The 13,283-nt window shown below is 45.4% G+C and overlaps 1 protein-coding gene across 3 annotated transcripts; it reads left to right on the forward strand.

Annotated features, from left to right (window-relative positions):
- The first annotated feature begins 4,984 nt into the window (after positions 1-4,984).
- On the forward strand, positions 4,985-8,916 carry LOC103227063 (trypsin-2-like). Of its 3 annotated transcripts, XM_073009442.1 has the most exons (6): positions 4,985-5,154; positions 6,184-6,343; positions 6,534-6,575; positions 7,234-7,490; positions 7,887-8,023; positions 8,326-8,916. In XM_073009442.1, exons 1-6 carry the CDS (start codon positions 5,115-5,117, stop codon positions 8,476-8,478), a joined length of 789 nt encoding a protein of 262 aa, XP_072865543.1. In that variant the 5' UTR covers positions 4,985-5,114; the 3' UTR covers positions 8,479-8,916. The 3 variants fall into 3 exon arrangements, with proteins under 3 accessions (XP_072865543.1, XP_072865544.1, XP_072865545.1); XM_073009443.1 differs by lacking the exon at positions 6,534-6,575; XM_073009444.1 differs by lacking the exon at positions 6,534-6,575 and having other exon boundaries at positions 6,184-6,340.
- Positions 8,917-13,283: the final 4,367 nt, after the last annotated feature.

Consider the following 13,283-nt stretch of genomic DNA (forward strand, 5'->3'; position numbering starts at 1 on the left):
TGGCATGTCCAATTTCACTACCAAGTTTCTGAGCTTTGCTCATTTGGTTTACTGTCTCCAGAATATCCCTGCTTCTTTTACCTTTCAAAGAATTCAAACTTGAACTCTGCTCACTCCTGCCCATCACCAACCTGAGCTCTGAGTTGCTGAGAACAGAAAGCACCCTCATAAGGAAGCTCCTTTTTTCCTTACATCATTAGACTTGAGGAGAGACAGCATCTCCATCTCCACACTGCTCTGGCCAAGTTGTGCCTCAGTCAATTACACAACTGTGTCTTAGTAGCCTTGGTAGGGCCCACATCAGGATATTGTCTGGGAAGATCACTTTGTACTGAGTCCAGCATAATCTCACTGCATCTAAGATAGAAAATTCTAGACACACACCTCCACATCTTCGTTATTGATCCCAGTATGTGACCTATTTACCACGTGCTCAAATCTCTACCTACTGCTGATTCTCAGATCAGATCATAACCCAGATTTACCATGGTCTAAAGTCTTGGATTTGACATACCCGCACACTGACTGGAGAGAAGCATCTTCATTTTCACAGGAACGAGCCTTAGATAAGACTTTCCTCCTCTTTTGGGGCTCCAGGATACTGAAAAGTTCATACTCTGACATCTGATCAGGGGCCATGTCATTCTGGTTCACACTGTCAACCCCGAGCAGGTGGGTCAGTTTGCATCACCCTGAGTGCAGGTTGCCAGGGCAACCGTGAGGCTGCATGAAGAGAACCTATGACAAGATACACATGAGACAGACAAATGTCTTCACATTGAAGAAGGGGAGGAGTGTGCCATTCGTTTTCCATCCTCCAGATGCACTGAGTAAGTTCCTAACTAACCTGTGCCCCTCCTTCTTTGCAGCACTTCCCATCCTTAAGCCTTGGTAGGAAGGAGAACCATCTGGAAGCCCAGAATTCTATGGAATGTGAGTCTCCCTTCTCCTTATCCATTAGTGTTGGTATTCTTGTTCCCAGAGTCTTGGATTTGACATGCCCGCACACCGACTGGAGAGAAGCATCTTCATTTTCAGAGGAATGAGCCTTAGATAAGACTTTCCTCCTCTCTTGGGAGCTCCAGGACACTGAAAAGCCAAGCTTGTTACCAACGCTTGTCCTTCCTTAAGTACATTAAATACATCCCCAATAGTTAAAAGGATTCCTAAACAGCCAGGCCATTCTCCCTTCTTCTAACCTTCATCTCTTAGGCCTAAGAAAGCCCAGCTGTTTCTTGCCTTCTGCCAGCTTTTGAATGTGTTTTCTCTTGCTTCTCTAGTTCTTTTAATTGTGATGTTAGAGTGTCAATTTTGGATTTTTCCAGCTTTCTCTTGTGGGCATTTAGTGCTATAAATTTCCCTCTACACACTGCTTTAAATGTGTCCCAGAGATTCTGGTATGTTGTATCCTTGTTCTCATTGGTTTCAAAGAGCATCTTTATTTCTGCCTTCATTTCATTATGTACCCAGTAGTCATTCAGGAGAAGGTTGTTCAGTTTCCATGTAGTTGAGCAGTTTTGATTGAGTTTCTTAGTCCTGAGTTCTAGTTTGATTGCTGTGGTCTGAGAGGCAGTTTGTTATAATTTCTGTTCTTGTACATTTGCTGAGGAGCGCTTTACTTCCAATTATGTGGATAATTTTGGAATAACTGTGATGTGGTGCTGAGAAGAATGTATATCTGTTGATTTGGGATGGAGAGTTCTGTAGATGTCTACATCTACAGATGTAGATGTAGATGTGGGGGACACTGACCGCTATAACTAAGATCAAAGCAGAACTGAAGGAGATAGAGACACAAAAAACCCTCCAAAAAATCAATGAATCCAGGAGTTGGTTTTTTGAAAAGATCAACAAAATTGATAGACCACTAGCAAGACTAATAAAGAAGAAAATAGAGAAGAATCAAACAGACACAATAAAAAATGATAAAGGGGATATCACCACTGACCCCACAGAAACACAAACTACCATCAGAGAATACTATAAATACCTCTATGCAAATAAACTAGAAAATCTAGAAGAAATGGATAATTTCCTGGACACTTACACTCTCCCAAGACTAAACCAGGAAGAAGTTGAATCCCTGAATAGACCAATAGCAGGCTCTGAAATTGAGGCAATAATTAAGAGCCTACCAACCAAAAAAAAAGTCCAGGACCAGATGGATTCACAGCTGAATTCTACCAGAGGTACAAGGAGGAGCTGGTACCATTGCTTCTGAAACTATTCCAATCAATAGAAAAAGAGGGAATCCTCCCTAACTCATTTTATGAGGCCAACATCATCCTGATACCAAAGCCTGGCAGAGACACAACAAACAAAGAGAATTTTAGACCAATATCCCTGATGAATATTGATACAAAAATCCTCAATAAAATACTGGCAAACTGAATCCAGCAGCACATCAAAAAGCTTATCCACCATGGTCAAGTGGGCTTCATCCCTGGGATGCAAGGCTGGTTCAACATATGCAAATCAATAAACGTAATCCAGCATATAAACAGAACCAAAGAGAAAAACCACATGATTATCTCAATAGATGCAGAAAAGGCCTTTGACAAAATTCAACACCCCTTCATGCTAAAAACTCTCAATAAACTAGGTATTAATGGAACATATCTCAAAATAATAAGAGCTATTTATAACAAACCCACAGCCAATATCATACTGAATGGGCAAAAACTGGAAGCATTCCCTTTGAAAACTGGCAAAAGACAGGGATGCCCTCTCTCACCACTCCTATTCAACATAGTGTTGCAAGTTCTGACTACAGCAATCAGGCAAGAGAAAGAAAAAAAGGGTATTCAGTTAAGAAAAGAAGTCAAATTGTCCCTGTTTGCAGATGACATGATTGTATATTTAGAAAAGCCCATCGTCTCAGCCCAAAATCTCCTGAAGCTGATAAGCAACTTCAGCAAAGTCTCAGGATACAAAATCAATGTGCAAAAATCACAAGCATTCTTATACACCAGTAACAAATAGAGAGCCAAATCATGAATGAACTTCATTCGCAATTGCTTCAAAGAGAATAAAATACCTAGGAATCCAACTTACAAGGGATGCAAAGGACCTCTTCAAGGAGAACTACAAACCACTGCTCAGTGAAATAAAAGAGGACACAAACAAATGGAAGAACATACCATGCTCATGGATAGGAAGAATCAATATCGTGAAAATGGCCATACTGCCCAAGGTAATTTGTAGATTCAATGTCATTCCTATCAAGCTACCAATGAGTTTCTTCACAGAATTGGAAAAAACTGCTTTAAAGTTCATATAGAACCAAAAAGAGCCTGCATTGCCAAGACAATCCTAAGTCAAAAGAACAAAGCTGGAGACATCACGCTACCTGACTTCAAACTATACGACAAGGCTACAGTAACCAAAACAGCATGGTACTGGTACCAAAACAGAGAGATAGACCAATGGAACAGAACAGGGTCTTCAGAAATAATACCACACATCTACAGCCATCTGATCTTTGACAAACCTGACAAAAACAAGAAATGGGGAAAGGATTCCCTATTTAATAAATGGTGCTGGGAAAATTGGCTAGCCATAAGTAGAAAGCTGAAACTGGATCCTTTCCTTACTCCTTATATGTAAATTAATTCAAGATGGATTAGAGACTTAAATGTTAGACCTAATACCCTAAAAACCCTAGAAGAAAACCTAGGTAATACCATTCAGGACATAGGCATGGGCAAGCACTTCATGTCTAAAACACCAAAAGCAATGGCAACAAAAGCCAAATTTGACAAATGGGATCTAATTAAACTAAAGAGCTTCTGCACAGCAAAAGAAACTACCTTCAGAGTGAACAGGCAACCTACAGAATGGGAGAAAATTTTTGCAATCTACTCATCTGACAAAGGGCTAATATCCAGAACCTACAAATAACTCAAACAAATTTACGAGAAAAAAACAAACAACCCCATCAAAAAGTGGGCAAAGGATATGAACAGACATTTCTCAAAAGAAGACATTCATACAGCCAACAGACACATGAAAAAAATGCTCGTCATCACTGGCCATCAGAGAGATGCAAATCAAAACCACAATGAGGTACCATCTCACACCAGTTAGAATGGCAATCATTAAAAAGTCAGGAAACAATAGGTGCTGGAGAGGATGTGGAGAAATAGGAACACTTTTACACTGTTGGTGGGATTGTAAACTAGTTCAACCATTATAGAAAACAGTATGGCGATTCCTCAAGGATCTAGAACTAGAAGTACCATATGACCCAACCATCCCATTACTGGGTATATACCCAGAGGATTATAAATCATGCTGCTATAAAGACACATGCACATGTATGTTCATTGCGGCACTATTCACAATAGCAAAGACTTGGAATCAACCCAAAAGTCCATCAGTGAAAGACAGGATTAAGAAAATGTGGCACATATACACCATGGAATACTATGCAGCCATAAAAAAAAGGATGAGTTTGCGTCCTTTGTAGGGACACGGATGCAGCTGGAAACCATCATTCTCAGCAAACCATCGCAAGAACAGAAAACCAAACACCGCATGTTCTCACTTGTAGGTGGGAATTGAACAATGAGATCACTTGGACTCGGGAAGTGGAACATCACACACCGGGGCCTATTATGGGGAGGGGGGAGCGGGGAGGGATTGCACTGGGAGTTATACCTGATGTAAATGACAAGTTAATGGGTGCTGACGAGTTGATGGGTGCAGCACACCAACATGGCACAAGTATATATATGTAACAAACCTGCACGTTATGCACATGTACCCTAGAACTTAAAGTATAATAATAAAAATAAAAATAAAAAAATAAAGAAAGTCCAGCTGTGTGATCCGGGGCTTGGTTTTCCCTGTCTTCCCCATCCCAGCATCCTTCCAGGAAACAGCCAGTTTCCCTCTCTCCTCTCAGAAGGCAAGTTTCCTTATCACCTGTGAATCACAAACCCACAGAGTGGTCAAACATAGCTGAGCTGATGCAAGACCCTGGGAAGGGGAAAGCTGCAGGTTTGTTTGTGTTGGGAGGCGTGGTGACCCTCACCTCACAGACACCTCCTCTCCCAATCCTCAGGAGGTATAAAGATGGGTCCTCCACCACCAGTCAGGCACACTCTACCACCATGAATCCACTCCTGATCCTTGCCTTTGTGGCAGCTGCTGGTGAGTATCATGCCCTGCCTCAGGCCCCACCCACACCCTTTCCTGGCAGACACATGCCCTTCCATTCTTGCTACTTCTCCTCTTTTGACTGTGCTCTGATATTCTATTTCCTCCAGCTGGCATCTCTACTTCCCGTCCTCCTTGGGCTCTCTCTAAGCCTCACCTGTTTCAACTTCTCCCTGATTTCACTGCCACCACTGTCATACATCCATATCCCAGTTGTGGTTGCCAAAGCTTGGAAGGGAGACCAGTTGGGTTGGCCCATGAAATGAAGCAGTAGGCTTCAGGCTTCTCTCTGACTGCACCAGAATAGCAACATTATAGCTACTCTGAACCTCAGATGCAACTGAGGAGGGTGAAAAATTACTCATGCCAGAGACTCAACTCTAGACATTCTAACTTCATTCGACTGGGGTGCAGCCTGTGTCCTGGGCTTTTAAGCTTCCCAGGTAATTTTTAACATTTCCAGGCATGCAGCCAAAGGTTAAAAATTGCTATTATATTGGCCAATGATAACATCTACCTCTGTTTTGCCGATGTGAGCCTGGGGCTGCCCTCAACTCTGCCCTCACTGCACAGACCTGGGCTGAGGGGGAAGCTGGTCATGGCCAGGTTTACACAGACAGGGGGTTTTCCTAGCTTGGCCAAAGTATCCTGACCATCCAGGGCTTAAATAGCCAGGTGGACTACACAGGTGGTGAACGAAAGAGAGAAGCATTCAGTGGGTGAGACAGACACATCCCCACTCCTATCCCACTGGAAGTATTGTGAGGACATTTCTTGCTTCCTTAGCCTGGTGACCCCAGGAGAGATCTGAACCCCTGCAGAGTACCTAGCTACGTGCCCTGCAGACACAGAGACTTGGGATCCACATCCACTGATGCTCACCAGGGGTGACAGCGCTCTCTCCATTGCCTAGCCTCACTGTGCTTCTTAAGGATTTCTAATTAGCAGGAAGGAACCGCAGCTTGGGAGCACCACCCCTAACGTGCTGATGACTTGCCTTCTCCCTTCCCATCTCCACTGCAGTTGCTGTCCCCTTTGATGATGATGACAAGATCGTTGGGGGCTACACCTGTGAGGAGAATTCTGTCCCCTACCAGGTGTCCCTGAATTCTGGCTACCACTTCTGTGGTGGCTCCCTCATCAGGGAGCAGTGGGTGGTGTCAGCAGGTCACTGCTGGAAGCTGTAAGTGTGGGGCCCCTGACTGCAAAACTCCCAGCCAGGCTGCCTGGGAGAGCTTTCAGCCCTGAGAAATACTGAGGTTGGGTAAGATGGATGGGATAGGTGGTGGAGCTATCCTTTTGCTGGATAGCTACACATTAAAGTCACCTAAGAAAGAGTTTTTAAAAATATTGATGCCTGTGTCCTATCCCAGGGCAATTAACTCAAAGTTTTCAGGAAGAGGGTGTGAATATCAGTGAGTATATAACACTCTACTTCTGGTAACTGTAGAGTGCATAGACAGAGTTGAGACCGCTGCTTCCTTCAAGAACTCTCAAACCTGAGTAGGCGCCAGAACCACCTGCAGGCTTGTTAAGTCACAAATCACTGGGTCCCATCCCAGGGTTCTGATCAGTAGATGGGGGTAACGACCAAGAATTTCCATTTCTAACAAGTTCCCAAGAGATACTAATGCTATGGCTACCCTTGGATTAGATTACACAGAAGGGTGGTGCTCACCAGGCCAAGAAGGGAGGGAGGAACAGGCACTGTGCACAGTTAGCAAAGACCTGGGGTGAAGAATGCTGGGAAAACCACAAGGAGCTTCTTGTGCCCACAGTGCTAGTGACTGTGGAGATTGTGGGACAGAGGTTGTGAAGGTGGGTTGAGGGGAAGCCTCTGGTGGGATCTCTTTGACTCTCCCCCAACCCACTACCACCAACCTCTGAAGCAGAAAGGTCCTGGGTCTCACACCTACACTGACCCACATCCCTCTCCTGCCCATGAGATATGGCCACACACCCCACCCCATGCCTCCAGAGCTGTCCATGAGCAGGGAGCTTAAGGACCCTAGGGAAGGTGGGATGAGTGCCCCAACTGTGGGAGAAGGTCTTCACCATGCCTGTCCTGCCCAGCGGACGCATCCAGGTGAGACTGGGAGAACACAACATCGAAGTCCTGGAGGGGAATGAGCAGTTCATCAATGCAGCCAAGAAAATTCGCCACCCCAAATACAACTCGAGGACTCTGGACAATGACATCCTGCTGATCAAGCTCTCCTCACCTGCCGTCATCAATGACCACGTGTCCACCATCCCTCTGCCCACTGCCCCTGCAGCTGCTGGCGCCAAGTGCCTCATCTCCGGCTGGGGCAACACTCTGAGCTCTGGTGGTGAGTGGGACCCTTTGTCCTTCTACTTCCCTCTATCCTCACAATTTCCCGAATGAAGCATGCCCCTTAAGTTGAATCCTCTCGCCTCCAGGCTTAATACTCATTTCTAGTGACCATAGGCTCTGTACTGGGCACCAGAGAGATGCAAAATCTCAAGGAATGGGCTCCTAACATCAAAAGACAGGACAAATGGAGAACTTGCTATGATCACGTCTTGGGAGGCGTTGAACAATGATCATTTTGGGAACTAAAAGCCAGAGTCCCTTGCTAAGACTTAAGTTTTGGAGTCCTTTCCAGGGGCAGTGTTCCTATTCAGTGTTCCATCCTATGTTATTGTCTCTTTCTCTGGCCTGACCCACATTTCTACTTTCTTTCTTCTCCTCCTGATCCTCACAGCCGACTATCCAGATGAGCTCCAGTGCCTGGATGCTCCTGTGCTGTCCCAGGCTGAGTGTGAAGCCTCCTACCCAGGGGAGATTACCAGCAACATGTTCTGTGTGGGCTTCCTTGAGGGAGGCAAGGATTCTTGCCAGGTGATTTGGACAACCCTTCCCATGCAGAGGCTCCCACTGATACCCAGGCCCCACCCAGGAAAAAGATTGGAACTCCCAAAGTGGCGGGGCTGAGGAGGCTCCCTGTAGTGCCCCCATGGAGAATTGAGGAAGGCTCCCTTGGGCTACATGCTGTCTGCTTAGGAAGAACAGAGAACGGGCCACCGTGAGAAGAATGTGGAGCCACAGAGCTGCCTAGAAAGGGGGTCTTTTAAGATTCAGAGTAAATGTAGCTATTTTTCTCCTCTATCTATCTCCTCATACAACTTCTCCCTTCTCCTCAGGGTGACTCTGGTGGCCCTGTGGTCTCCAACGGAGAGCTCCAAGGAATTGTCTCCTGGGGCTATGGCTGTGCCCAGAAGAACAAGCCTGGAGTCTACACCAAGGTCTACAACTATGTGGACTGGATTGAAGACACCATAGCTGCCAACAGCTAAAGCCCCCAGTCCCTCTGCTGTCTCCATACCACTAAAGTGACACTGCTCTCACTGTCTTTGTCTGTGCCTGCTCCCTCACACTCACACTGGAAACGATCCTCCAATCTCCAGTCAGACACAACTATCGCCCTTGAAGATAAGCAGAGCACCCAGCTCCCAAAATGTGTTGCATGGTACACTAGATTAGCACATACAAAGAGATGGAATCCAAAACTAATAAGAAGCTTGGGAGAAAGGGGGGCAGTGTTTTCTAGAGAAACATGTGTTTCGGAAAGGTGGTCTTGGGGGAGGTACTGATTTTTATTTGGGCTTCTTACAGTGGTTAGAGCTAATCTACCTTCAGAACAATCACAGCACACAAAATGTGTCAGCATTATCAAGGTGGCCCAAAAAATCTGACCAGCTGAATCTTATTGCTAAAATACAACAATAATGACAAATGCTGTTGGTGATGGTGTGCCTCTCCCGGAATGTTTAGGCACCAAACCCTGGACCAAGCCCTCCCTTCTCATTCACCTGGAAAATCAGACTCAAGTAAATCTCCCTGGCCCCCTAACTCTTGCCTCCATTCCCTAGTTCCATCTCTGTGAGCAGCTAGAGAGACGTCCCGCCTACCATAGCGGGAGCCTGACTTCTACTTGGGAATCAAGCCCAGCTCTGCACGCTGCATTTTTGTCTTCTTTGCCTTTGGGGTAGGATGCCACAGTGAATCCAACAGCTACCACCAGCTCCCCACTCCGACCAGGGAAAGAAACTAGAGAGGGTCAGGATTCATTCATTTGATTAATTAACTGAGGAACGATTCATTTTCATAAAACTTGCTCGCCTTTAACACACTTCAAGTGAGTTATTTGGGATTCTTTAAAAAAAAAGGTGGAAGGAAAGACATCTGAGGGCTGTGACACCATGCAGACACTCTGGTCACATGTTGGCTGGCTTGCACCCATGGGACGCAGCAGAGGGAGACAGGCCTCATGGCACTTCTGGCACCTGCCAAAGCCTCCTCTTGGCAATTCTGAGAGGGCCCATGTTGGGATCGTAACTTATCCAAGCTTGTCACCGAAGATCCAATCAATCTTCTCTTCGAAATTCCACCTTCACCTTCTGTCCCAAGTGCTTGTGGACACCGCTGGGAGCTGGTACCAAAGGCCAGGAGCAGCCAAGGGAGACAGACAAGTTCAGAGCACATTTCCTGTTACAGGGAACACAGCACAGGCCTCCAGGTGTCCATGGACCAGCATGCAAATTGCAATGATAAGTAGAGTAAAACCAACATGGAGCACAGCATTCCTGGCCAACACAGGGGACCGCAGTCCACATGCTGTGGAATACACCCAAGTGTGCAGCAGATACTTGTTTGGTAAACAGTAGATGTGTAAGATCAATTACCTTGAGAGGGCCATCTGTGCTCCAGATGTGTGGTTCGTGTGAGATGGCTACCACTCATCACCTTCCGAGGAAAACAGGGCTCAGCGCTCACACACAATGGACAGATACACACAGGTCACCAAGAAAGTCACTGCATAGAAACATCAGTTTGTTCAACATGGATTTTGTTTTTATGGAGTCCAAACGCAGACCCTAGTTCATCTTACAGCCTTGGGTTTGTCTGCTTTTGGAGATATATATCCAGTAGATAGACAGACAGATGAGATAGATACATTTTGTCCCTTTCTTACCGTAATATCAATGCCTCGTCTGAATATCATAACTCAAGAGTCAAGGGAAGAACCAAATGCTTCACAGAAACAGGGCTGGGCAGGGAGTGTTAGTTTCCACAGTTTCCTGTCTCCATTCAGATATTTCCTGTCAAAGCCCAGCTGGTTACCTGAAGCCAAGAGGCAGACCTAAGGATCCCAGTGGCCTTGCAGACGGCTGCTTCCACCTCCTACCTGGGCCATTTAGAATCTTTACACAGGAAAGTGAGTCACCCCACTCAGAAGGGTTGTCAGCAGAAACAGGGCATGAAAATCACAGTAAACCATGGCATTTCTTCCAAGTGGTCAGTGTAAACTGAACCAACACTACCACCACCAAAAACACAAAACAAGCCAAAAAAATGCTTATTCAAAATCCAAGACAAAAGGCAGAGGGGATATTGGGATGAACTGGGGTATCAGGAATGAATCCCAAGTGTTTTTGTATGGGGACAGGCATCCACATCCCGAAATGAACCTGGAGATGGAGAAAAATGCAGGAGAGGAGTAGAGAAAAAAAGGGGGACAAAGTGGCTGAAAATCATTGCTTCTCTCATGTTTCTTTCCAGCTCTGGTTGCTTTGCCAAGGTCTTGAGTGCAGGCAAGGCTGGCTCTGACTGGGAGCTGCTCTCTGGGAGATGGAAGAGTCACTTCACCTCCAGAAAGCTCATTTGATCATTTGTAAAATGGGCAATCCCATAGGTAGTTGTGATGATAAAATGAAAAAAACATTCTTAACTCATATGAGTTACACGCCCTATAGTAAGTTACGTGGTATATAGTAAGCACACAGAAATGATTCACTGTTATCATAATTGAAGGACAGTGGTTTGGTGTGCTAAGCACTAAACATAAGTCAGAAAGAGGTCTTAGAGAAGTAGACAAAGAAATCTCTAGTTCAGAATGAACAGTACCAAGAATGCCATGTAATCCAATTTGAGCTTGGGCAGCTGGATCTGATCCTATCCTACACATCTGAGTCTATAGTGTGAGGTAATAGTCTCCATCTATAGCTATGTTCTCTGCCAGTAAGATCCATCTTTTTGAAGAAAGCTGACCTCAGACTATACTGTGGTCATTTAAGGAAGAGTGCAAAATACTGGAGAAGGCTAGTCTTCAAGCTCTAGATACAGAAATCCTCATATTCTTGGGTGTTCCCTTTCAGACAGAGAATCAGAGTCACAAGCACCAATCCAAAAATTCCTATTTCCAAACAAATTTTCCATCTTCTACCAAGGTTCACATCCCTGTTTAGTACACACTGGTGTCTACACTCGCTAGAGCAAGAGTCTCTTCTTATCCAGTAAGGCAGGAGTTCTGTGAAGACCCCATGACAAGGGGCAAAATGAAACAACATGTTTGGGGACAACACAGTAAAAGCCCATATTATCAATGCTCCAAAACCTGACTACCTCAGACTTGGCCAGTTATTCGTGAGCAGAAAGGTGTGTCATCTACATGGTAGTCATGGCCTGGATGGGTCTGGAACTGTGGCAAGGTAAGGCTCTGAGACATGGTGCCAGGAGGAAGATGAATTCAATCGTCTCTGTCTGCCAGGAAGAAAGGCACCAGGAAGGAATCAGATGTACAGTTTGTCCTCTGGGGCCCTCTATCTTGATCCTCAATAAATCTCCTTTTAGATGCCACCTGCAGCAATACCCACACTTCACAATGCACTCCATGGCTTGTCGGCCTTATGATCAGCTCTGCCAAGATCTGTATTCTTGGGAAAGACAGAATCATTCTATATCTCAGTCTCTTCCTTTATAAATGGAAATACTTTTGCTCGGCACAAATCATAATTTGCATGTTTGTGGGAAGTTAAACTGTGAAACTCACCAAAAATGAAAACAATGCACGACTGTTGCTTCTGTGAAAATTTTTGTAAAACTGTCAGGCACCACGCACCATCTAAATATAGCAGTGTTAGGTATGAGCCCATCAGTGATTAGAGCTCATCAGTGATTAAGGTGGAGAGGGGGTCTCTGAGCAGTGGGTCTCCTGAATGTAGGGAAGCTGGCTCGGCGGCCACGCCAGGAGTTGAACCCGAAGGTAGTCTGTGTGTTCTCTCAACTCCATGGGCCCCACTTTGGCATTTTTTCCAATCCCTTCTGGTTTCCATTTGCTTCCTCCCTCTATCCCCCTGGCATGTCCAATTTCACCAACAAGTTGCTGAGCTTTGCTCATTTTATTTATCATCTCCAGAACATCCCTGCTTCTTCTACCTTTCAAATAATTCAAACTTGAACTCTGCTCACTCCAGCCCATCACAAACCTGAGCTCTGAGTTGCTGAGAAGGAAAACCACTCTCATAAGGAAACTCCTTCTTTCCTTATATCATTAGACTTGAGTGGAGACAGCATCTCCCACTCCACACTGCTCTGGCCAAGTTGTGCCTCAGCCAATTACACAACTGTGTCTCAGTAGCCTTGGTAGGGCCCAAATCAGGATATTGTCTGGGAAGATTCACTTTGTACTGAGCCCAGCATAATCTCACTGCATCTAAGACATTCTAGACCCAGCCCTCCACATCTTCGTTGTTGAACCCAGTATGTGACCCATTTACCACGTGCTCATATCCCTACCTACTGCTCATTTTCAGTTCAGATTGTAACCCAGATTTACCATGGTCTAAACTCTGACATCTGACTGGGGGCCATGTCATTGTGGTTCACGCTGTCAGCCCCGAGCAAGTGGGTCATCTTGCATCAACCTGAGTGCAGGTTACCAGGGCAACAGTAAGGTTGCATGAAAAGATCCTATGACAGGATGCACATGAGAGACAAATGTCTTCACATTGAAGAAGGGGAAGAGTGCACTATTGGTTTTCCATCCTCCAGATGAACTGAGTAAGTTCCTACATAATCTGTGCCCCCTCCTTCTTTGCAACACTTCCCATCCTTAAGCCTTGGTAGGAAGGAGAGCCATCTGGAAGCCCTGAATCCTGTGGAATGCGAGTCTCCCTTCTCCTTATCCCTTAGTGTTGGTATTCTTGTTCCCAAAATCTTGAATTTGACATGCCCGCACACTGAATGGAGAGAAGCATCTTCATTTTCACAGGAATGAGCCTTAGATAAGACCTTCCTCCTCTCTTCGGGGATCTAGGAC

This window comes from Chlorocebus sabaeus, chromosome 21 (assembly GCF_047675955.1).
Source record: "Chlorocebus sabaeus isolate Y175 chromosome 21, mChlSab1.0.hap1, whole genome shotgun sequence".
Lineage (NCBI taxonomy): Eukaryota > Metazoa > Chordata > Mammalia > Primates > Cercopithecidae > Chlorocebus > Chlorocebus sabaeus.